Here is a 26,398-nt window from a genome sequence, read left to right on the forward strand (position 1 = left end):
AAGGATTAAGACGTCGGCAAGGCAAGGGTCCACGGAGCAAGAATCAAGGTGTCGGCAAGGCAAGGGTCCACGGAGCAAGGATCAAGACGTCAGCAAGGCAAGGGTCCACGGAGCAAGGATCAAGAGGCCAGATGCAACCAGGCAGGGATAGCGTTGCTGTGGCAAAGAGCTGAAGGGAAATGCTGGGCTTTTATCCCTCTCAGCTCCTGCCACCAGGTGCAGTGAGATCTCAAGTGGCCTCACCTGGGTGACTACTCCTTGCCTCTCCAGCACAAGCTGAGGACTTCACCTGTGTGGCCACGCCTTGCTTCTCCAGCACAAGCTGAGGCAGGCCCCAGTCCTGCAAAGCACTACAGGCCCCAGAGCCTGACTCCTGCCCATACTCCTGACAGTTAGAGAGTTGCTGCAGTTAAGCTCATGCCAAGTTTATTTCTGTTATGAATGAATTTTGGGGCAGGATTGTATGCCTTCCTCACTGGCTGATACAGTTTGCAATTAGGGTTGCCATACGTCCTCTTTTTCCAGAACACATCCTCTTTTTCAGGGGTGAAATTTCTGTCCAGGTGAGCCGAGCGAGAGGAAGCGGCCGGAAGCGGCCGAGAGTAGGAAAGAAGCGACGCCGGTAGCAGCACGGAGACAGCATCCGCCGCCCAGGCCAGCCTCCAGAAGGCGCGCACAGCAGCGGCAGCCTCAGAGGAGGATCGCCTCCTGCGTCCTCCTCCCCACAGTGCCCCTGTTCACCAGGTGCCCTGGCGCCCGCCAGCCTGAGCCTAGAGACGGCCCTGCAGGCAGTGGCGGGTGGTGGCGGCGGGTGGGCTGGACAGAGAAGCGCCCCTCAATTTTCGCGCCCTAGGCAGTGTCCTAGTTCACCTATATTAGCGCACCAGCCGTGGTGGTACCTATTTATCTACTTGCACTTTGACATGCTTTCGAACTGCTAGGTTGGCAGAAGCTGGGACAGAGCAACGGGAGCTCACCCCATCGCGGGGATTCGAACTGCCGACCGTCTGATCAGCAAGCCCTAGGCTCGGTGGTTTAACCCACAGCGCCACCCGCAGTAGTAGTCACAAGCGAACTAACCAATAGAGATTAATAGCTAGACAATAGTAATTTTGGAGAGAGGATGTTAGTAATAAAGAAGTTAAAGTATAAAAAGTATGGTTAATAGCAATGAAGAAGTTAAAATTTAGAAAAAAAGAATGTGAAGTTAGATTTGGGAACTGCGAGAATTATTTTAATAATAAGAACTCAAGAGGGGGAATTGAGGAAGTCAGAAAGGATAAGTTCAGAAGTCTTAGAATGATGTCACTGTATTTTTATTTTTATTTTTATTGTTGTATTTTCTTTTTTAGCCTTTTTTATTATTCTTAATTGTCTTTGAAATGGGAAGAATTTGGGGGAATAAGGATGGACAAAGTGGTTTTGTTCTCTTTTTCTTTTCTATCTGCATCTTTTTAAAATCCAATAAAAAAATTTTTTTTAAAAAAAGATAACAAAACGGCAGTGTTGCCACATTAAAGGCAAAAACGATTTTTTTTTAAAAAAAAAAACCAATATGTTCTGCACCAAATAAGCACATTACAGTAATCCAGCCTTGAGGTTGTCAGTGCATGGACAAGTGTAACATTAGCAGCAAACATCTTCCCAATTTAGAACGGGTTACTTGGAATTCAACTTGTGGCTGAAGACTTGCTTTCCTCCTCTCTTCTCCTGCCCCACTCAGCAATATATCACAGCTTCTGTAGCCTACATATAGCAGAGGTGTTTAAAATGAGAGTCACCAGAGCGTCCTCTTTTTTGCTGTTTAAAATATGTCAACCTGAATCTATATCTGTTATGAGCATTGATGTCTGGCTTGCTTGATCTGATGGAAGCTATTTTTTCCCTACCTTCACTGTCAGAGGTTGTATGCCTCTATTACCAGTTCCTGAGATGTTCATTGCCCTTTTGGTCCTGTCTGTGAGTTTTTCTTGAACATCTGGTCGCCACAATGAGAGCAGAATACTAGACCTGAGGGGGTTTTGGCCTGATCTAGCAAGGCTTTGCTTGTGTTCTTGAAAGGTAACAACGGTGTTGAGAATTGCAGTTTGTGCTAGGCATCTAGGTTTCTTAGTTGAACAAAGGCTGAGCAGTATGTTTTGGCTTTTAATACATTAATAGAAATACTGAATCCAGATCGTGAAAAGTATTTGTTTTACTTTACACTGTGTGTGTTAGGCTGTGTTTGGGGGACTGTGATTAAATTTAGGGTCACAAAGTAAAATGATCCTGCATCGTTGCAAAGGAGAAAAAAATGTAAGGAAATTGCTTATTGCCATATTTAATACCTGAGTACATTTTAACTAAGACACATATACAGTGGTACCTCGGTTTATGAACACAATTGGTTCCGGAAGTCTGTTCATAAACTGAAGCGTTCATAAACTGAAGCGAACTTTCCCATTGAAAGTAATGGAATGTGGATTAATCCGTTCCAGACGGTCCGCGGAGTAACCGTTCGTAAACTGAAGTGAACTTTTCCATTGAAAGTAATGGAAAGTGGATTAATCCGTTCCAGACGGGTCCGCGAAGTACTTAAACTGAAGCGTTCATAAACTGAAACATGGGTGTAATTGGTTCCGGAAGTCTGTTCATAAACTGAAGCGTTCATAAACTGAAGCAAACTTTCCCATTAAAAGTAATGGAAAGTGAATTAATCCATTCCAGATGGGTCCGCGGTGTTCATAAACCAAAAATTCATAAACCGAGGTGTTCATAAACCAAGGTTCCACTGTAGATATAAATTTCATTCCAAAGTTCACCCTTGTCAGACACAGCATTGAACTGGCCACTGGTTTAATTCAGATGGATGAGCAAGGCATTTTGTTATGGCCATAGACATCAATTAATTTACCTGTCCTCCTGTCTTAATTATGACAGGCTTCTATTTCCAAGCGTAGCTTGCAAGCAGGATTGAGACATGGAGATTGCTAAATCAATACAAATATCAATTAGACTCAACTTTGTGGCCCAATTAACTTCATAATGCCTCTAAACGAAGTGTGAAAACTGAACTGCTGCATTAGCATCCTTCTGCCATAGACATAGGCCAAGAACTCTGGCCCCCTGTTCTTCACATCTCCATCACAACAAATACTGTGATGAAGAATCTGCTGTGGCCTCTTCAGATGGATTTCTTTTAAGATGGCAATTGGGGATCTATAGCCCTCCAAATATTGCTGGTTTGCAACTTGCATCTCACCACTGATCAGGTTGGCTGGATGGAGCTGATGGGAACTGAAATGCAACAGCTGTAAATCCACCAACCAAATTTTATGCACAGGTTTGGAACTACTCCCCTCCCCTTACGATTGAGGTGTAAATTAAACTTTTAACTATAAGTTGATGCATTGACCTAATGCTGAAGGTTCATATCATGATATATCCCCGTTTATAAAATGCATTGAGAGAGCAATACTTGGAACGTATTTTGGGGAAAGATGGAAAGAAGTCTAACCACAAGTCTGAAGGAGGCACTTTTTTTAGCTCTAGTCGGTGCTTTTTTCAATAATAATAATAATAATAATAATAATAATAATAATAATAATGTTTGGGGGTTCTCTCATTTTCCTACTCATATTGAAATACTGCCCCTCAATAAGGCCAAACTTAGATTCACAAAATGTTTAGGGGTATGTATGCATACCCCTGCGTCCCCCCAGAAAAAACAAAACAAAAAAACACTGGCTACAGGTACTGATGGGACGAGGAAATCCTGGAAAAATGAGTACTGCATTCTGAATTTAAAGTCTGTTATAGGCTTTAATTCATTCAGGTTTCACTTATTTTTGTTCAGATCTGCACAAATTCGTTTCATTTCATTTGAATATTGCATTTTAATGTTTGTTAACTCCACACTCTGCACAGCTGCAGTTCAGGGAGGCAGGAAAATATAAGCTTGAAAGACCGTGATGGGTCTCTCTGGAAGCCAGTGGAAAGGAGAGCAGTACCGTGTATTCCAGTGTCGCTGAGGCTTAGAACATGGATGTTTCCTCATGCTGACAAAATTTGATTTGATTTGATTTAAGGGGAGACATAGGGCAGCCCCTGTAAGAACATGAAAAGAGCCCTGACTCCCTCATCCTCCTGTTCTCATAGTAGCCAACCTGATGTCTACGAGAAGCCCAAAAGCAGGACCTGAGCACAGTAGTGCTCCCCCCCACCCCAGTGATTCCCAGTGACAGGTATTCAGATGCATATTACCTCTAGCAGGGTTCCTGTTGGCATGAGTTTGACAGCAGAACAGGTTTCCTCTGGAGGTAGTAGGCTCATAGGGATTTTTAAACCAGTGCTGGACTATCTGCCTGGACACTGAGGTCCAGTGCTGAGGACCTTCTGGTGGTTCTCTCGCTACAAGAAGCCAAGCTACAGGGAACCAGGGAGAGGGCCTTCTCGGCAGTGGCACCCACCCTGTGGAACACCCTCCTACCAGATGTCAAAGAGATAAACAACTACCAGACTTTTAGGAGACATCTGAAGGCAGCCCTGTTTAGGGAAGCTGATAATGTTTAATAGATTGTTGTATTTTAATGTCTGTTGGAAGCCGCCCAGAGTGGCTGGGGAAACACAGCCAGATGGGCGGGGAATACATAATAAATTGTTGTTGTTGTTGTTGTTGTTGTTGTTGTTGTTGTTGTCATCGTCGTCATCATCATCTTTCAAGGATGCTGTTGTGCCACCCTGTTTTTAGCAGAGTTCATCCTCTGGTCTTTTCAAACTCTACAATTCTGATCCCCAGGATCAGAGGGAGGTCGAAAAGAGCCTGTACTTTTAGTTATCCCCAGTAGCTGCTGGTTTTAGAAGCTATTATTTGACTGAAGGTGAGGGGGGTGTCTTGTGGGCTTTTTTAATGTCCTCCCTGCCCCCAATTTGAGCCATGCTCCATATACCGGGGCTACCTTCTAAGTTCACTGTTGATCCTTCCCCCTCTAAGCTGAAGATGGGAGCGCTATCCTACTTTTTGTGTGTGTGGCAGAGGGTGTGATTCACTCATTGGAATAGAACCCATTTGTACTGTTCCTGAATTCTCTGAAGATATTTTTAGATGCCACCAGTCAAAAATATTATTCCCTTAACAGCCTGTTTACAAGGCTTGTGTACTGCTACTTTTTTTGCTTGTTTAACTGCTTAATTGCTGGGTTTGGGCTGCGATTCGTGGAAGTAGGGCAACGACTCAACCCAGTTGCCAAAGTGCAATGCTGTTGCATCTGAAAGTGAGCAGATCTCAGTAAGGTCATTCGCACTGTGCTTTCAAGGTTGTTTCAGGGTGTGGGGGGAGACGAGCTGAAAGCTGCGGCAAACTGTGAATACAGAACACAGAACACCTTAGCTGGATTACCAGATGGAGCTGGTAGACAGCTGTTCCTCACAAAGGGAAGCATTCACCACCCCACAGACCCCATTGCTCAGCACATGCTCTACCACTGAGCTATGGCCCTTCCCCAGTTTTTGGTAATCATAAGTGGGGCAGTACTGTTGCCCTCATGCCCTTGAAATCACCTCATCCCTTACATACCCAATTGATCACTGCAGATACCACTTGATCGGGTGGTCCATCCTGTACAACAGAGGAACATGGGACTAATAATAATAATAATAATAATAATAATAATAATAATAATAATAATTTATTTCTTATACCCCGCCCATCTGGCTGGGTTTCCCCAGCCACTCTGGGCAGCTTCCAACCGAATATTAAAAACAACACAGCATCAAACAATAAAAACTTCCCTAAACAGACATCTTCCCTTTAAAAGACATCTGCTGGGAGAGCGTTCCACAGGGCAGGTGCCACTACCGAGAAGGCCCTCTGTCTGGTTCCCTGTAACCTCACTTCTCACAATGAGGGAACCGCCAGAAGGCCCTCGGTGCTGGATCTCAGTGTCCGGGCTGAATGATGGGGGTGGAGATGTTCCTTCAGGTGTGATGGCGCCTGAATTCATTTCTGTTAAATATTAGACAGGTTCCATCTCTGTTGTTTTTTTGGTACCTCCTGAAGACCTTCCTCTTCCAACAAGCCTTTTAAAGTACAGTAGAGAACTTCCCCAGCCTGTATCTGTAGTGGAATTGTTTTTAGATGTTCTCCTGATGCCTGTTAATCTCAAAATCCAACCAGCTTCAGCACATGTCCTGCCAGATCCTGGCCAATGCAGCCATTGGATTCCAGTTGCGGTTCAGAGTTGCTCAGAAGCAATTCAGTGGAACCAGGAGTGAAGCTTACCCAGCAAAAGCTGCACACAGCTCATTGCAACTGAACTGAACCAGTCAGTTTGTTAATAAACAAAGCCTAATGGCATTATTAAACAGTATGAAATGGAATTACGAAGAGTTATAGAATTCACAGGAAAGGAAACAAGTTACATATTATGAAATTTAAAGCAGCTTAAAGCAATTGGATACAATGTGCAAATAGAACTAATAAATAGCATTGGCAAAGTAATCAATCAGAGTAAATGGCATAATCTTCTCCTAACAACTTCTAGACCGTCTAGCAGTAAAACAGTTCTAAGTTCCCTTTCATATTAGATCAACAAAATTCACAATTGCCAATTTGGGGAAGCCTTGTAGTCTTCTGCTTGAGCAAAGCATGTGAAGCAAGGCAGATAGTGATCAGCAAGAAGGAAGGGGGGCAGCAACAATAACCCATAACCCTGTGCCCCTGGAAGAAGAAGAAGAAGAAGAAGAAGAAGAAGAAGAAGAAGAAGAAGAAGAAGAAGAAGAAGAAGAAGAAGAAGAAGAAGAAGAAGATGATGATAATAATAATAATAATAAATTTATTATTTATACCCCGCCCATCTGGCTGGGCAGCTTCTGGGCAGCTTCTAACAGACATTAAAATACAATAATCTATTAAACATTAAAATCTTCCCTAAACAGGGCTGCCTTCAGATGTCTCCTAAAACTTTTGTAGTTGTTTTTCTCTTTGACATCTGGTGGGAGGGTGTTCCACAGGGCAGGTGCCACCACCGAGAAGGCCCTCTGCCTGGTTCCCTGTATCTTGGCTTCTCGCAGCGAGGGAACCACCAGAAGACCCTTGGTACTGGACCTCAGTGTCCAGGTAGAATGATGGGGGTGGAGACTCTCCTTCAGGTATACTGGACCGAGGCCGTTTAGGGCTTTAAAAGTCAGCACCAACACTTTGAATTGTGCTCGGAAATGTACTGGGAGCCAATGTAGGTCTTTCAAGACCGGTGTTATGTGGTCTCGGCGGCCACTACCGAGGAGGAGAGGAAGAGGAAGAGGAAGAGGAAGAAGAAACTCATATGCATACCTTTTATACTGATCAGCAACTGAACCAGGGGGTAGACTCCCCTATAATTTTACCATTACTTTCATCACCTGTGTGGGCAGATGCACCTAATGCTTAGACTATGAATTACCATGGGGGGGGGGAGTTAGCAACTGGGACCCCTGCTGTATCAGTGGCTCTCCATGCAGAGCCCTTTAGCACACTTCTGTGCTGCTTTGCCAAAGCATTATATGCTTTTGCCTTTGTTTAGGTTTAATGCCCAGAGCGGCTACATAAAAAGCAAGATGTGGGAGCTTGAGGGGGGAGAGGTCCCAGGAAACGGATGAGTGGAAGAGAACAGAGCTTAGAAGCAGCATGGAGTAAAACTGGAGCAGCTGCACTTACAGCCAGAGGCGAAATAGAATCGTAGAATTATAGAGTTGGAAGGTATCCCAATGATCATCTAGTCCAACCCCTTGCAATGTAGGAATATTCAGCTGTCCCATATGGGGATTGAACCTGCAACCTTGGCATTATCAGCAGCATGCTGTAAAATAAATTGATTCTTTGGGGTAACCCTCAAGTAAGTAAACATTGTTGAATTGCATGGTCAGGTGAAGGGAACTACTAGGCTGCCATTATTATTATTATTATTATTATTATTATTATTATTATTATTATAATATTTCTATACTACCCTTCATCCGAGGATCACAGGGCAGTTTACAATCTAAAAACACATATGCCTAGTATAGTAACAAACAAAAACAATACCCCTCTCCCAGTTTCAAAGGACATAGATTGTTTAATTAGCCAAAGGAGAAGAGGAACACTTTCACTTGATGCCTAAAGATATTCAGTGAAAGTGCCAAGCCAGCCTCCCTGGGGTGAGCATTTCACAAGTGCGGAGCCACCACAGAAAAGGCTCCCGATCACAGGATCCAGGTTGGATCATGTGGGGAGAGGTGGTCCTTGAGGTTTCATGGTCCTGAGTCATTTAAGGCTTTTCAATACCAAGTGGATGCAGGAAAGCCCTACTACACCTTGGAAATTAAAATAGAAATGGGGTCCTGTGATGAGAAGGGGATTTCCAAGCCGTGGCAGTAAGGGTCTCACGAAGAAATCTCTGAGGCCACTTGGTGTTCTGAGGATCCTTGGCGACTGAAGAAGGAGGTAGCTGACATGCAAGTTCATTCTGCCCCCAATTCCACTCCTCTGAATCTGAACGCTAGTTTAGCTAGAAGAATTTCCAAAATTAACTCCAAAATTGATGTAGAGATTTCTATGCCTTTCAATTCCTTATATAATAATAATAATAATAATAATAATAATAATAATAATAATAATAATAATTTATTATTTATACCCCGCCCATCTGGCTGGGTTTCCCCAGCCACTCTGGGCAGCTTCCAGCCGAATATTAAAAACAGTACAGCACCAAACATTAAAAACTTTCCTAAACAGGGCCACCTTCAGTTGTCTTCTAAAAGTAAAATAGTTGCTTATTGCCTTGACATCTGCTGGGAGGGCGTTCCACAGAGCGGGTGCCACTACCGAGAAGGCCCTCTGTCTGGTTCCTTGTAACCTCACTTCTTGCAATGAGAAGGCCCTCGGTGCTGGATCTCAGTGGTGAATGATGGGGGTGGAGACGCTCCTTCAGGTATACAGGGCCGAGGCCATTTAGGGCTTTAAGGGTCAGTACCAACACTTTGAATTCTTTCTTTCTTTCTTTCTTTCTTTCTTTCTTTCTTTCTTTCTTTCTTTCTTTCTTTCTTTCTTTCTTTCTTTTTGCACCATTTCCCTCTTACCGATGTTCTAATTATGAAACTGCCAGGGAAACAAAGCAATCAGGATGCAATCGTATGTGTGATTGTATCACTATTCCTTCCGAGTGTCATTTTGCCAAAGTGCATTCTGCAAGAGCGCATGTGAGCATCAGTTAAAGACTGCACAAACCCAACCTTGATGTGATTGTATGTGTTCACCAGACACTCTGCCACGCTTGCCTCTTCAGCTGTTACAGAGTAAAGGGCTCTTATGTGCCCAGTTTCAGTGCACTGGTAAGTCAAACACGAAATGACGTCCGGAGTGGAATTGTGTTTAATCATTGTTTGCAGGGCTGTCAATCTTTTTATAGGTACTTGCAGGTTTGGTATGTGTAAGGCTGTAGGAAATGGCAGCTGTTTCCCTTCAGCTATGTTTTAATACAAAGGGTACTCCGGTTGCTAAGAGACCAGTGCTTCAAATTTGGACATATTCATGCATAGTGGATCGCTTATCTTGGTGAATTGGATGTAGACAGGACCGACGTCAGAAATCATAGTTGGGGGCAGGACAGAGATAACGAGTGGGAGCTGCAACAAAATGTTGCTGTGTACAGGATTTTAGACACAACCTTCCATCTCCACCTGGTTTTCTACTCCCAAACAAGCAGCTACCGGTAGCGTTCCCAAACCAGTGAACATGCTCAGACTCATTGGGCTGCTTTAAAGACCCCCTCTCCCCGACCTCCTCCCCAAAGTTTTTTTTTTAAAAAAAAACATACTTCTGCAAGCCATTGTGATTTCTCAAGCCTGTCTTTATCAATGACTTGGATGATGGGCTTGAGGGCATCCTGAGCAAGTTTGCAGATGACACCAAATTGGGAGGGGTGGCTAATACTCCAGAAGACAGGATCACACTTCAAAATGACCTTAACAGATTAGGCAACTGGGCCAAAGCAAACAAGATGAATTTTAACAAGGAGAAATGTAAAGTACTACACTTGGGCAAAAAAAAAAAAAAAGCTTGACATGAGTCAACAGTGTGATGCAGCAGCTAAAAAAGCCAATGCAATTCTGGGCTGCATCAATAGGAGTATAGCATCTAGATCAAGGGAAGTAATAGTACCACTGTATTCTGCTCTGGTCAGACCTCACCTGGAGTACTGTGTCCAGTTCTGGGCACCACAGTTCAAGAAGGATACTGACAAGCTGGAATGTGTCCAGAGGAGGGCAACCAAAATGGTCAAAGGCCTGGAAACGATGCCTTATGAGGAACGGCTTAGGGAGTTGGGCATGTTTAGCCTGGAGAAGGACCCAGGTGGCGCTGTGGGATAAACCACAGAGTCTAGGGCTTGCTGATCAGAAGGTCAGCAGTTCGAATCCCTGCAACGGGGTGAGCTCCCGTTGCTCGGTCCCAGCTCCTGCCCACCTAGCAGTTCGAAAGCACATCAAAGTGCAAGTAGATAAATAGGGACCGCTCCGGCGGGAAGGTAAACGGCGTTTCCGTGCGCTGCTCTGGTTCGCCAGAAGCAGCTTTGTCATGCTGGCCACATGACCCGGAAGCTGTCTGCGGACAAACGCTGGCTCCCTCGGCCTATAGAGCGAGATGAGCGCCGCAACCCCAGAGTCGGACACGACTGGACCTGATGGTCAGGGGCCCCTTTACCTTTACCTTTCGCCTGGAGAAGAGAAGGTTAAGGGGTGATATGATAGCCATGTTCAAATATATTAAAGGATGTCATATAGAAGAGGGTGAAAGGTTGTTTTCTGCTGCTCCAGAGAAGCAGGCACGGAGCAATGGATTCAAGCTACAAGGAAGAAGATTCCACCTAAACATTAGGAAGAACTTCCTGACAGTAAGAGCTGTTCGACAGTGGAATTTGCTGCCAAGTAGTATGGTGGAGTCTCCTTCTTTGGAGGTCTTTAAGCGGAGGCTTGACAGCTATCTGTGAGGAATGCTTTGATAGTGTTTCCTGCTTGGCAGGGGGTTGGACTGGATGGCCCTTGTGGTCTCTTCCAACTCTGATTCTATACCTTCCTCTTGTCTTAAGAGTGATAAGTAGTGGCCTTAGCATTGGAAATAATGGAACTCAGGTTACCTGATCTCCCGTTTCTAGAAGGAGGAAGAATAATCCTTTCCAAATATAGGTGCATTCTGCTGTATCAGTGTGAGCGTTTCTGTTCCTTCCTTCCTGGATTGGAGGTGGAGGTGGTGGTTTAATTTGTGCTGTGCTTGGAGTCCTCAACCATGTTATTTTCCTAATTAAAACAGGATAAGACAGGCAAGTGATTATACATTCCTTGTTGTACAACAGTGGGAATGTCTCTTATCAGGGGTGCGGGGGAAATCACAGAAAGGCTGCAGCTCAGCGGCAGAGCACCTGCTTTTTCAAGCAGAAGGTCCCAGGCTCAATCCCTCTCATCTCCAGGTAGGGCTGGCAGAGAGATGCCTTCCTGAAAACCTGCCAGTCCATGTACATAATTTTGAGATAGATGGACTTAATGGTCTGATCTGGAAGAAGAAGAAGAAGAAGAAGAAGAAGAAGAAGAAGAAGAAGAAGAAGAAGAAGAAGAAGAAGAAGAAGAAGAAGAAGAAGAAGAAGAAGAAGACGAAGAAGAAGAAGAAGAAGACGAAGAAGACGAAGAAGACGAAGAGTTTGGACTTGATACCCCCACTTTCACTCCCCTTAAGGGGTCTCAAAGTGGCTAACAATCTCCTTTCCCTTCCTCTCCCACAGCAAACACTCTGTGAGGTGAGTGGGGCTGAGAGATTTCAGAAAAGTGTGATTAGCCCAAGGTCACCCAGCAGCTGCATGTGGAGGAGCAGGGAAGCGAACCCGGTTCACCGGATTATGAGTCTACCGCTCTTAACCATAACAACAACAACAACAACAGCAACAACAACAACAGCAACAAATAATAATTTATTATTTATACCCACCCATCTGGCTGCGTTTCCCCAGCCACTCTGGGCAGCTTCCAGAAGGATATTAAAATACTATAATCTATTAAACCTTAGAAGCTTCCCTAAGCAGGGCTGCTTTCAGATGTCTTCTAAAAGTCTGGTAGTTGTTTTTCTCTTTGACATCTGGTGGGAGGGCGTTCCACAGGGTGGGTGCCACTACCGAGAAGGCCCTCTGCCTGGTTCCCTGTATCTTGGCTTCTCGCAGTGAGGGATCCGCCAGAAGGCCCTCGGCACTGGACCTCATTGTCCGGGTAGAACGATGGAGGTGGAGACGCTCCTTCAGGTATACTGGACCGAGGCCGTTTAGGGCTTTGAAGGTCAGCACCAACACTTTGAATGGTGCTCGGAAACGTACTGCAGGAAGCACATACTTGATGGTTAAGATCCCAGTTCTAACTAACTAAGGAGATGCAAAGAGCCATACCTGCCCTTTCATTTCATTTGGGAGGAACACACAAAGATGTCTCTTTTTCCAAGGTACGGAATGAAGCATATCAAAGTAGGAAATGAGTTAAACAGTGCGGAGAGCAAGTGTAGCACTGAAAGAAGATCAGTAGGTCAGCCCAAGGACATTTTAGGGAGGTTGGGTGTTCCTCTCCATCTTCCCTCCTATGCAGGTAGGTCAGCCTACCGTGTAAGCTGAGTTGCATCCCAATGCTTCCAACACAGAAAGGCATAAATTAGTGATTTTTTATTTAAAAAATGCATTATATTAGGGAACTGATTTGCAAAAATAAAATAAAACAAATGTACATATTAGGCAAAATTGCATTAAAAAAAACCACGTAAGGAGAAATTCACAGTAACATGCTGGTGAATTTTCAGATGGAAATGCTGAGAACTGAATTTAGGATTTGGAAAGCGAGAAACTTGGAGAAACAACAATGGACAGATTTCCCTGTTCTTTTGTTTGAGCCAAGAACTGCACCAGAACAATTTGGAAATGCAAAAACTGAGTAGATCACTAAAATCAATGTGTATGCAAGTTTGAGTGGAGTGGATTGAGCCAGTTTGGATCTAGCAGTGTGGAGGAAAGCAATTCTTGCTTAGCAATTTCATTTGGAATCGGGACTCATTCAATTGTTTGGAGAATATCTGTCAGGTAAGTGCCAACCTTAAGTTTTCGGAGCCTGGTTTTGCTGCTGTTTCTCAGCATTGAGAGAGGAGTTCAAGGAAGATGTTAGACAGATGGGCAGCGCTGCCTAACCCAGAAAAACATTGTAAATAATGCATGGTGTTTTCTTCCAGTTTTATGTCTCTCCCCACCCTTGCCACCAGCCATAGTTACAGTTATAGCTGTTGGAGAGAAACTGGTCATGTGAAGTGATACTTTTGCTGCCTCCTCACAAAATATGTTCTGTGGAAATGACATAGAGCGTGCAATGTTTTCATGGGGACTGCTTTGCTGTCTGAACTGTTTATGCTGACTGGTAGTGCCTCTCCAAGATTTGAGAAAGGGTTCTTTCCCAGCCTTACCTGAAAATTCTGGGGATTGAACCTCGGACCTTCTGCATACAAACAGATGTTCAGCCACCGAGCTACCTCCCTTCCTAATGGTCTCTGCTTCCCTAGAGCAATTTCCTATCCCTGGTAAATCACTGCACTCGTGAATCCCCTTATTTTATTTTACAGTGGTACCTTGGTTCTCAAACTTAATCCATTCCGGAAGTCTGTTCCAAAACCAAAGTGTTCCAAAACCAAGGCGCGCTTTCCCATAGAAAGTAATGCAAAAATGGATTAATCCGTTGCAGACTTTTAATAACAACCCCTAAAACAGCAATTTTACATGAATTTTCCTATCTAACGAGACCATTGATCCATCAAATGAAAGCAGTAAACCATGTACTGCAGTCACACAATCAATCATTCAGTAGCTGAACTGGGTTCCACACAGTCACAAAAACAAAACAAAGAGAGCCACAAAAACAAAAACGCAAAATAAATACCGTAGCAAAAACAGACAGACCTCAGCCTAACACTCAAAACGGAAGTGTGGCACTCAAATTGGAAGTGTTAACACACAAAACGGAGCATGTTTGGCTGCTGATAAAAGTTCGCAAACTTACTTCCAGGTTTGCAGTGTTTGGGTTCCAAGTTGTTTGAGTACCAAGGCATTTGAGAACCAAGGTACCGCTGTATTTTATTTTCACCTCTATTATACTTTTATATGTTGGTGTAGATTTTGCTTTGTCCTTCTTTGGGCTCCAGATTCTTCCCCAGAGAGCACCCACAATTTAAATCCCTTGCCTGTGGCACAAGGAGGCTAAATCTCTCAGGTCATACCCTGAGACTTGGCAGCCTTAACACACCAGGGGGGAAAAAGAGATGCTGTGGTTTGGGCCAGCAGAGTCCCTAGCTTACTAGAAACATTGGACCGAGTCTCTAGGTTCTGTTTTGAAGCCTAAATTCTGTCACACAGAGCATGTTCTGCCAGACTCCTTTAAAAGCTGCAGCCGTGACTCAGCCCAAGCCCACTCTCTGCTCTAAACATGATACTGAGCCCTGGTAGGAAATCATGAAAGCCCTTGCAGGCTGTGGAGCTAAACAGGAGCTAAACGGGAGCTTTGTATGGGCATTTTGAAAATCCGAGATCCTTCTCAAACAAGCCAGAACAGCGCGAAATCATTGACACACACAGCCAATAATCACGACCAGATTGCAAGATAAGCAGTTTTAATGAGTGAAGACAGAACTCCACTGATTTGAATTTTTCCTTATTGTTTGGCTTCCCTTGAAAATGCTCAAGGAACCTCCAGTTGCTTTTTCAAGGCGTGGTAGCTTTCCAATCAACATTGCTTGGGGAAGCAATGGAGGAGGGAACCGGCTTCCCTTGAAACATGATGATGGCCCAAGGCTATGATGTGTGTTATGAGTCTCAAGGCATCACCTGGTGCAGGCATGGAATGCCAGGTAGAAATGGATGAGGAGGGGAAAGAGGAGGGGAGAACAGTTAACAGAGCCCAGAGGAAGTGGGTAGTTCCTAAACCCTTCTCCTTAGTCGAGGAAAACCTGGGGAGCAGGGAGATAAGTCTTTACTTGGCACCAAAGAATGTATTAGGTGGACTTCATTGGGAGAGCATTCCACAGAGGGAGAGCCGCAACTGAGAAGACCCTCTGTCTTGTCTCCAAGCCCCCCTCAGTGGATGGGCTGGGGGCTGGGGAAAGGTCTCCGAAGATCCAGGGTATGTTCACATCAAGAAGAATTCCAGAAGAGATGTTATTACAATCAAGGGAAACCCTTCTCAGTTTGCAGTTTGGAGGGAAGATGTAAGAAGACAGGGCCTTTGGGTGGTGCTCTCATACCAGCTATGCAATAGCTTTCTAAGGACTTTTGCATGACAACTGGCTAGGTCTTATTTGTCTCTATGTGCCTTTAAAGAAGGCTGATCGCGGAAGAATTGGTGCTTTTGAATTATGGTGCTGGAGGAGAATCTTGAGAGTCCCATGGACTGCAAGAAGATCAAACCTATCCATTCTGAAGGAAATCAGCCCTGAGTGCTCACTGGAAGGACAGATCCTGAAGCTGAGGCTCCAATATTTTGGCCACCTCATGAGAAGAGAAGACTCCCTGGGAAAGACCCTGATGTTGAGAAAGAATTAGGGCACAAGGAGAAGAAGACAACAGAGGACGAGATGGTTGGACAGTGTTCTTGAAGCTACTAACATGAGCTTCACCAAACTGCGGGAGGCAGTGGAAGACAGTCTCCACCCCCACCATTCAGCTCGGACACTGAGATCCAGCGCTGAGGGCCTTCTGGCAGTTCCCTCATTGCGAGAAGTGAGGTTACAGGGAACCAGACAGAGGGTCTTCTCGGTAGTGGCACCCGCCTTGTGGAACGCCCTCCCAGCAGATGTCAAGGCAATAAGTAACTATTTTACTTTTAGAAGACAACTGAAGGCGGCCCTGTTTAGGAAAGTTTTTAATGTTTGATGCTGTACTGTTTTTAATATTCGGTTGGAAGCCACCCAGAGTGGCTGGGGAAACCCAGACAGATGGGTGGGGTATAAATAAATAAATTATTATTATTATTATTATTATTATTATTATTATTATTATTATTATTACAACAGGACAGCCTGCGTGCTCTGGTCCATGGGGTCATGAAGAGTCGGACATGACTAAACGACTAAACAACAACAGTCTTTACAGAGCATGATTGTTTTAATTTCTTATTTGGTGGCCATGGTCCCTGTCTTTGCTTGCTGTCCCCCCCCCTCATTTGATTAGTATGATGCTTTATTCTATTGGTCATTTTTTATTTGAGTTTTATTCTGGGTTGGGTTTTTAACTTTCTTTGTGGATCTGGGATGGGTGAGTATTATGGCGATAGGTTTCCTTTTCGTATGATGTCTTCAGAAGTTTAATGAGGAACTGAACAAATAAAAGTAATAAAAAAAGATTGGGGGAAAGCATGGGAGGTTGTTTTGGTTCATTCATACACAATTAAGCCATTGGACACATTTGTGTGTTCAACCCAATAATATTTGGACAATTGGGGAGCAGGCCTTGATCCCAACCTGCTGTACTAAATTCACCGTCAAGTTCTTGGAACTGAAAGCTTGCTTTAAATGTGTTTGGTGTCTCTCACCCAGCGAAACCTTTTCCATCTTGATCTCGAGGACTCGCTCAAGAGATGGAATAGTGCCACTGTTCCGAGCTAAGAACTTAACCAAGGGAGCGTATGGGTTTTACTCCCACAGGAAATATGGCTCTGTTGAATTGCATCTCGTTGTTCCATTGCATCTGCGTGTTCTGCCACAGAGTTGCCAATCTCCTTTCCTAGAGAGAGAGAGAAAAAAGAGACTACGAAGCAATCTGTTTTATTAGTCTTATATATCAAAGATGGGGGATTTATTTTGACAACTTATGTGTTTAGTGTACCTCCTCCTTCTATGGCCTTGAGCACATGGTTAACTTCCAGATTGACTCTGCTTACCAAACATGCTACCATCCTCTTGGACTTCCTGATCTGTAGCAAGCATTTGAGATGAGTTTCTGTTGTGCTTATGAACAACTTTTAAGCATTTCCCAATCTGGTGTTCTCTGGATGCTTTGGGCTACAGCTACCATCACTGTCACTCAGCATGGCCAGTCATCAGGGACAATCAACCCACTCTCTCATCATTTAGAAAAACTTCCTTCATTTGGCTCCCTGAAGGCTGCTGGTGTTCACTATTTGTAACCAGCTGCTGGCTTGAAAGTATTGTTATAATTATTATTACCCACCCCTCACCGCAAAGAGAATTCAAAATTAAAAAGAGTTAAAGCAGAGTACAGTCACATGAATTGGATGGTCGCTGAAACCACACATCTCAGGTGTCAAAGAGGTGTGTCTTGAGCATTTGCCAAAAGTTATATAGTAAAGAAATCAGAAACACCTTTGTGGGAAGGTTATTTCAGAACTTAGCGACTGCCACAGGAAATGCTGTCTTCTTGGCCAACACCACTGGAACTTCTGAGGGAAGTAGACCAACAAAGAGGACCCCCTCTTCTGATCTTCACCCCTGGGAACCCCCTTGCCTTATTTTTGATTCAGAAAGTAATTCTAAAGGAATTCAGTGCACAATATTTCTCTCCCTTTGCTGCAGAAATCCGTGAAGCTTTCCGGGTACTGGATCGCGATGGCAATGGCTTCATTTCCAAACAAGAGCTGGGGATGGCGATGCGCTCCTTGGGATACATGCCTAGCGAGGTGGAACTGGCAATTATCATGCAGCGCCTTGACATGGATGGTGAGTCCTCTTTGCTTTCATCATGGTTTTATGTCATGGGGGAGGGGGAATGACTGCAGTTCCTTTGCATTCTTCACATCATTTCCATGCAGAAAGTCCCAGGTACCACATTCTGGTGCAGATGGTGAAAGACCACTGTTTGAAACCCTGGAGAGCTAGCTAGATCTGGCTTGATCTAAGTTCTCCATAATTTGTGGAGAGGGTATCTGGTTGAAGGAATTCTTGGGTGGATAGCAAGGGAAGCAACTGGCTTGGGGGAAACCACCAAGGTTAGGAAATTCATGAGTGAAGTGAGATGAGAATTAGCCATAACATGGTCTTCTCCATGATGCCTATGTCTGTTCAAACTTCTAGAAACAATGTCTGAAGCTGCTCAAACTTTTATCAAGCTTACAATGAAACTCTTCATATCTAGGATTAAACTATTGGTTCCAGTTGACTTAATCTGGTGTCCTTTCTACATAGAACGTTTGTCCTCTAGTTTCTCTTTGCATATACAGTGGTACCTCGGTTTATGAACACAATTGGTTCCGGAAGTCTGTTCATAAACTGAAGCGTTCATAAACTGAAGCGAACTTTCCCATTGAAAGTAATGGAAAGTGGATTAATCTGTTCCAGACGGTCCGCGGAGTACTGAAACTGAAGCGTTCATAAACTGAAGCGAACTTTCCCCTTGAAAGTAATGGAAAGTGGATTAATCCGTTCCAGACGGGTCCACGGAGTACTCAACCTGAAGCGTACTTAACCTGAACCATGGGTGTAATTGGTTCCGGAAGTCTGTCCATAAACTGAAGCGTTCATAAACTGAAGCGAACTTTCCCATTGAAAGTAATGGAAAGTGAATTAATCTGTTCCAGATGGGTCCGGGGCATTCGTAAACCGAAAATTCGTAAACCGAGGTGTTCATAAACCGAGGTTTCACTGTACTGTGTTCAGTATATGAAGCTGCATAAATGTTCACAGAGGACATATACTCCATCTGCCCAAATTTTAACAGTCCATTGCATACAATGGAATATTCCCCTAATATCACGTGTGCGTGTAGAAGCAAAGTAGAGGAAATGCTGAGAGCAGTGGTGGCTGGCGCCCAGAAAACAGAGAAGCCAACGATAGGTAGAACCGGAACCAGTGACAGGTGGAGAAAACCAATGATTGGCAGAGCCAAATCATTCTAGTTCCCCCCCCCATCCTCCTCCCTGTTGAGTTCTACCAGGGGCAGCACTGAGACGAAGGAGGAATGAGTGGACAGCCAGGACCCCCCCCCCCCCAAGATGGGTTATAAGTAAGAAGGCAGGCAGGTGAGCTTGGAAGAAAGACAACTGAAGTTGGTGGGACACCTCCCCATTTGCCTTTATGAACCAGCCTCCACTGGCTGAGAAATCTCTGGCCACATATTTCACTTCTTTCATTTTCTTGCTTAGTCTTTGTAGCTGTGGAAGTCTCAGTTTATCATGGGAGCTAGGCTGGTGAAGGAGCAATGGAATGAGTTATAATAAATTAATTACACTCTGAGGAGATCCATTGGAATAACTGGACCTAAGTTAATCTTGTCCATTGATTTCAATAGGTCACCTCTTGAGTAGGAATAAGCAATGGGTTACAGACATTTTTTCAACCTATTTTTTTTTCTAAATAGTGGTAATTATAGGATCTTTCGATGCTATAATTATAGGATATATGAGTGCCTTTGGTGCATTTACTTCCCACTGAATTAGGGCAGGGGGCAGGAGCAGGAATTCAGACCAAAGCTGCTATTTTCTATTTCAAAACATTTGCGTCCATCCATTTGGCAAACCGGAAAAGCTAATGGGAGTGCAGAGGGTTGGGCGCATGCCGTAGCTGACAAACGTACCAATCCATGCTGATTACTCTGTGCTCATTTCCAAGTACAACTCATTCGTTTTTGACAAACAGTTTCCACTGGCCTCAGGTGTTGCTTGGTAGGTTCATACATCTGCTTAGCTATGGTGCTTTAGGTTTTGTAATGGAATTGGAAGTTTCATAACAGAATTGCCTTTCATCTCCCTTCGGTTCTGCAGTATGATGTATACCGTGTTTCCCCTTTTTTAAGACACCGTCTTATAACTTTTTTTCCTCAAAAAAACACAGAGCGGCTTATTTTTGGTGGGATGTCTTATTTTTTTATTATGGTTTTTATTACCTTACGGTCTCCTTGGCCGGGCCAGGCCGCTGGCTCAGGGCGCTGCACACAGCGCTGCTGGGCTCTGTCCTACCTGACAAGGCTGTTGTATGTATTAGAACAATACAATGTATGCAAAAATGTAGTTTGTTAAGGGTTGGCTGGGAACTGTAAATTTATGAGGAGTAAACTACTGTATAATGCCCAGAATTCTTTGAGGGAAAGCAAGTTCTTTAAATGTGCATGAGATCTGAGTTAATGCTGCAGTCTACTTTTGCAGTGGGAAGACTTTCCTAGGAAATAAAGATCAGACAGAAATCTGTCTATTTTCTGCTGATGTAGCTTTTCTCTCATTTATTTCTATCACCTACCGGTAAAGCAGAGGATATGCTGTTGACAGGATGGGCGTATGGGGAAAAAAAGAGAGTGAAGAAGAAGAAGAAGAAAGGGGCAAGGGTGCTCCGAGCTGCTGAGCACTCGGTGCGCTCCAGCAGCTGGTTCAGGGTGGCGGGCCGCTCCGCCTGGCGCTCCGCCTGGCGCTGCTGCGCGCTCGGCGATGCCGCACGCTCGGCGATGCCGCACGCTCGGCGATGCAGCAGCGGCGGTTCTGGGCAGCAGGGAGGAAGGCTCCTCGGCCGGGCTCGGCAGAGGCCCGGCCGCTGGTTCTAGGGCTCCGCTTGGCGCTGCCGCGCGCTCTGAGTACTCAGCGCTGCCGCAGCCGCCGGTTCCGGGCGGTGGGGTGGAAGGCTCCTCGGGGCTCAGGGGCTCCGCTCGGCGCTGCCGCGCGCTCGGCACTGCAGCAGCCGCCAGTTCTGGGCGGCGGGGTGGAAGGCTCCTCGGCCAGGCTCAGCAGAGGCCTGGCCACAGGCTCAGGGGCTCCGCTCGGCGCTGCCGCGCGCTCTGAGTGCTCGGCGCTGCCGCGCGCTCGGCTCTGCAGCAGCCGCCAGTTCCGGGCGGCGGGGTGGAAGGCTCCTCGGCCAGGCTCGGCAGAGGCCTGGCCACAGGCTCAGGGGCTCCGCTCGGCGATGCCGCGCGCTCTGAGTGCTCGGCGATGCCGCGCGCTCGGCACTGCAGCAGCCGCCGGTTGCAGGCGGCGGGGTGGAAGGCTCCTCGGCCGGGCTCAGCAGATGCCCGGCCGCTGTTTCAGGGGCTCCGCTCGGCACTGCCGCGCACTCCAAGTGCTCGGCGATGTCGCGTGCTCGGCGCTGCAGCAGCAGCCGGTTCCGGGCGGCGGGGTGTAAGGCTCCTCGGACAGGCTCGGCAGTGGACCAGCCGCTGGCTTGGGTGCTCCGCACGCTTGCTGCTGCAGCAGCCACCAGTTCCAGGCCCTGAGCTGGCAGGAACGGAGGTATGTCTTATTTTCGGGGTATGTCTTACATTTTACAAATGTTTAAAATTGCTGCCCTGGCTTACTTTATGACTACGTCTTAAAAAAGGGGAAACACGGTAGGCTCTCCTTCAGGTTGGGTTAGATGACTGGGACTAATTTTATATTAACTGTACTGACTATTCCGCCACGTCCAGGCTCAAATCAAGGTGCTGGTTTCACTTGTTCATTGGTGTATCTGTCGTCCTTCAACCATCTGGAAGGTTTGCAAGAAGATAATTTTCTTTTCTTTCTTTTACATGTTTATTTATTACCTGCCCTTTTCCATGCAGTCCTGGGATCAGGCACATACAGAATCAACATAACAGATTAAAATTAAAAAAACTGAGCAACCATCAGATGTAATAGATCTGCCAAGGGGAGGGTCATTTTTTAAAAATAATAATAATAATAATAATAATAATAATAATAATAATAATAATAATAATATTCCTTTCATTTTCCACCATCAAAAGCCTGAGCAAAAAGGTATAGCAGTTGACCCAGCAACTGGAGGCTTGCAATGTCTTGAGACAGGTAACCTTGAAGAAGGCAGCATTCAGCAAACTGGAAGCCATCACATGTGGTGTTGTGTCCAAATTTGATACGAAATATATATAGAATTGTTAATACAATTTTATGAAATGGTAAAACGGCATACAAAGAAATTAAAAATGGTTTGTGCGTGACCTTTTTTTAATATTTCAATGGAATATACCTCATTTTAGTCATTAATAGGCAAAAGTTCATCCATTTGTGCTACAGGAAATAATTTTTGAGAAAAAAGAATGAAAACAAAATCACCCTAATCCTCATACTCCTCTCAAGGCAAAACAGAAAAAACACCACTTGCATGAAACGTAATTTATAACGACTTTGAGTTTGTATTCTAATGTGACTAATCATTAATTACCGCATGAGAAGCAGATGTTGCAGATATGCAGCTGAATAAAGCTGGCCACTGAGTCCACCAGGAATTTAAACTGAAAATCCGTAGTGCCTCATGTTTGCATAATATTGTATAATATTACAGAGACATATGGATCTGTTCTATAGTCTAAAAAAGAAGGATGTTACTCAGAAGGGTGTTTACATTCTACAAATGTAAAATCAATGTAACTTCTGAAGTGTTAGCAGACAACAGCATGTTCCTCTCCTGCAGTTTCCAGCAACTAATATTCAGAAGCATATCGCCTCTGACAGTGGAGGGAGAACATAGCCATCATAGCTAGTAGCTGTTGGTGACCTTATCTTCCACGATGCAGAAAAAATGGGCCAATGCTTGCTCTAGGGCAGGATTTCCCAAACTTGGGTCTCCAGCTGTTTTGGACTACAACTCCCATCATGCCTAGCTAGCAGGACCAGTGGTCAAGGATGATGGGAATTGTGGTCCAAAAGCAGCTGGAGACTCAAGTTTGGGAAACAGTGCCCTAGCCCAAACATGGAGGGTGGGAAGGGGTCCTTTGAAAAATAAGGGCCTCCCCACAAGCCAAAACAAATGCGCAAATAAGGAACCGGGAAGTAATTGTTCAGGTTGCAAATTTATTTGGAGTGGGTCGGCATCCACCTTAATTCATTTAACTTTATTTGTGGCATACCACTCACATTCTCTTTTTATCATTGCATTTTCAAGTGATCTGCCACTGTGTAAATTGTCTTTTACTGCGTTGTCGCTTTACATGACACACAGTTGCTGGTAATCCAAAGTGTCGTGTGACTGATAGAATCTGACTTGATGTCCCTGTGCAAAAAGGAGGAAGGAGTCCGTCCTATCTTTCTGAAAGAGATGCTTTGAAAGATACGAGGCTCTGCCCTTCTGCAGATCAGCCTCTCTGTCCAGACCAGGTCACAAATGAAACCGAGTCGAGAGCTTAGTTTTTACACATTATACTTGAAAGGCAGGGCATAGCTTTTGGAACAAGGGTGGCCAACATTTCTGCATCCCCTGGAAAGTGTCCTCCCTCCGCTTTGTCTGTGGTTGTTGTTTTTCATGTAGAAATCTTCAGTCATGTGAGCCCTCCCCTAGAATCTGAAGCAGGGGTGAGGAACCTGGCCTGCAGAGCCATTTGGTGAATCTATGCCCACCCAACCTTTTCAGTTGCAAAACTGGGGCGTACCCCTGGGCAGGTCCAGGGCCAGATTTTGGTTTGATGAGGCCCTAAGCTACTGAAGGTAATGGGGCCCTTTATATGTCCAGCTGTCCTTTGTCAACAACAATTTGCCACTGTTTTTTTGTTGTTGAATATATGCTATATATGGTAATTTATGGACCTATTGGGTCCATACACAACACAAAACACTGTTGCTGTATGTAGGTTTTATTTGTTTTTTATCTTATATTTTGGAAATGTACATCCAGTTTTTTCCCTTTAAATATTTTGGTGGACCCCAAGAGAGTGGGGCCCTAAACTATAGCTTGTTTAGCTTATATGTAAATCCGGCAGTGGGCAAGTCACATGGCCTGCACCCACAGTCTTACCCTGAAATAGCGGCGGGGGGTACAGACAAAAGCACGGCTTGAGTCCATGCATACCCTCCAACTCCCTGTAAGAAAAATCCGGGATCAGCAGCGGCGTGGCACCGGAAGTCGCTTCTATGCATGTCCAGACATGCGTAGAAGCGATTTCCGGTGCCCAGACATGGGCAGAGCGGCACCCGAAATCGGTTCTGTGCATGTCCAGACATGCGCAGAAGGAGCCTCCCTGGCAGGTAGGAAATTGGGGGATTTACGGGATTTTTTTTCTATTCGGGATAACAGCAGGAAACGGGTTTAAATACAGGGGTTTCCCGCGAAAAACAGGAGACTTGGCAGCTATGAGCCCATGTGAGAGTGCAGCGCCCAAAATGGCTGCTGCCATCTTGGGCGGAAAAAATGGGGGTGTCCCACTTTTTCTGGGATACTTGGTGGGTGTGCAACTCGTGTCATGCATAACAAAATCTAACAGTGAAGGGAAACGGGTGGTACCACCCCAGCCTGTCAACCCTGTGACAACTTGAAAGGTGGCTTCTTCCACACACACCTGTCCAAGTTGGACCATGGGGTTGGGGGGTGGGGTCATAGCTGCCAAGTTTTCCCTTTTCTCGCGAGGAAGCTTATTCAGCATAAGGGAAAATCCCTTTAAAAAAGGGATAACTTGGCAGCTATGGGTGGGGTGGGGAGGCCAGATAAGGATTTGGTTGCTGCACCAAAAAAATTCCCCAGCCCTGGTCTTACATAAAGTGACTGACTATGTAGTAATGGGTGACGGTTATTACAGTGGTGCCTCGACTTACGAATTTAATCCATTCAAAAGGCACCTTCGTAGGTCGGAAAATTCGTAAGTCGAAAGGCGCCATTGGAAAGCGATTTCCCATAGGAATGCATTGGAAATGGAAAAATTCGTAAGTCGAAGCAACCCTATCTAAAAATTCGTAAGTCGAAAAACCCCTATCTAAAACCGCCGCGGTTTCCTTTCGGATGTCGAGACATTCGTAATTGTGCGGCCATTAGCCCCATTCGTAAGTCAAAAAATTCGGTTGTCGAGTTGTTCATAAGTCGAGGTACCACTGTGTGGGATACAGTTATTATGGGATGTAGCCAAGGGTCCACCCTTCATTTACTTTCATTTTCTTAAGCAGTTGTGTTTGGCCCTATTTTTTATTTTTATTTTTTAAAAAATCTCTTTTCGCTGGGTCTTCAAAAGTGAGTCACCCTACCTTATATTAATGTAATAAGGTCAAAAAGAGGACCACTTTAACAAGTTGAAATTCTTCTAGTAAAGTGAAAAGGATTCACCAACACAGAACTAGGCCTAATAAAGCTTGCACCGGATCAGTCATAAACACGTGACTTGCATAAACTACTGCTCTAAGTTACAGGTCCAAGCCGATGCCCTCTTTGGATTTTAGAATCATCCCAATTATGTACATATTATCTACAACTATCCTGTGGCACATTGTATCCTTCTGTCGGAACCTAATTTGGACAAGACTGTGATTTAGCTTTCCTTCAGCAACAATAACCCCCATAACGACATTTTATGTAGTAGCTGGAAACACTGCAAACAGCTGCAGAGCTCATTTGCAACCTTTGCCGCCTGTAACACGATTTTGTGGCATATTAAATCGCTTACGGGTTTATGGGTTGTGTGTGGTCCAAACTCCTTAATGTCCTGCTGCTCCTCGCGGCATTTCGCGGGTGGGGTGGGGTGGGGAATGCACTGGCAAAAGTTGGCATTGCTAGTTGATTGTATTAATTTACCTTCCAGACGGAAACTAAAAATTAGTTGAAAATGAACTCCTTTGCAAGTATATATTGCTACTTTTCTCTCTCTGTGGAAACATATTGAGATGGTTATTTAAACAGTTGATCTCAACTGATGTTAGTTTTGCAGCTATAGCAGACCAGGGGCTGCCTCACTCTGTTTGTCAAGTCCTTGCTGTTCCCACCCACCCACATCAGTTCCCTGGATTAATGCATTGATCCTTTCTGTTCCCACTCCATGCAACTACTAACCTCACTACTGAATTTCCCAATCCCATTTCCGATGTAATTTTCTCTAACCTTCCTTTGAACCCCTTTTCACCTTCACTCCCAGGCCCATGATTTCCCCTTCTTTTTTGATTACCCTCTGCAAACAAACCATTATAACCTCCTGCATTTTCCTGCTCCCACACATTGCAGTTTAATACAAGCTTAAATAAAGCAGGGGTTGAGGGGGGCAGGCGGGGGGACAGACACTGGAAGGTGTCAGTTTAAAACAAAGTTTTGTATACGGAGAAGGGAGTTGGGAGATGTTCTATTATATCAGCTTTTTGGCGTTAGCTTCTGTGTAGGGTTGCCATATTTTGAAGAGCCAAAAAAAGAGAACACAATTGCCAACATCTGCTTTTCACTATGGATTGCTATGACTACCCATGAATGAAAGGACGTGTCCTGGAAAAAGAGGACATATGGCAACCCTATGTGGTTTCCCCCTCAGTGTTCCTCCATCTCAAACCTCTGTCATTATTTAGAGCACAATTTTTTATCTCTGTGTTCTTCCATGGGTTGTTAAGAGCTACAATTTTTAAACCAATCTGAGAATTGTAGCTCTGTGAAGGGACTTGGGGGGGGGGGAATCTACTGCTTGGAGGAAGCTATGATCATTGTGGTGGTATAAGAGTGCTTTAAACATATGGTGTG

At 44.8% G+C, this 26,398-nt stretch overlaps 1 protein-coding gene across 1 annotated transcript in view; it reads left to right on the top strand.

Annotated features, from left to right (window-relative positions):
• The window catches only part of CALN1 (calneuron 1), a 74,650-nt gene that overhangs the window by 20,589 nt on the left and 27,663 nt on the right, over nucleotides 1-26,398 (top strand). The window contains exon 2 of the mRNA XM_035139846.2: nucleotides 17,585-17,728. Within this exon, the coding sequence (XP_034995737.1) occupies nucleotides 17,585-17,728 (144 nt within the window). The remainder of the gene's footprint in view (nucleotides 1-17,584; nucleotides 17,729-26,398) is intronic.

Source organism: Zootoca vivipara, chromosome 15, assembly GCF_963506605.1.
Source record: "Zootoca vivipara chromosome 15, rZooViv1.1, whole genome shotgun sequence".
Lineage (NCBI taxonomy): Eukaryota > Metazoa > Chordata > Lepidosauria > Squamata > Lacertidae > Zootoca > Zootoca vivipara.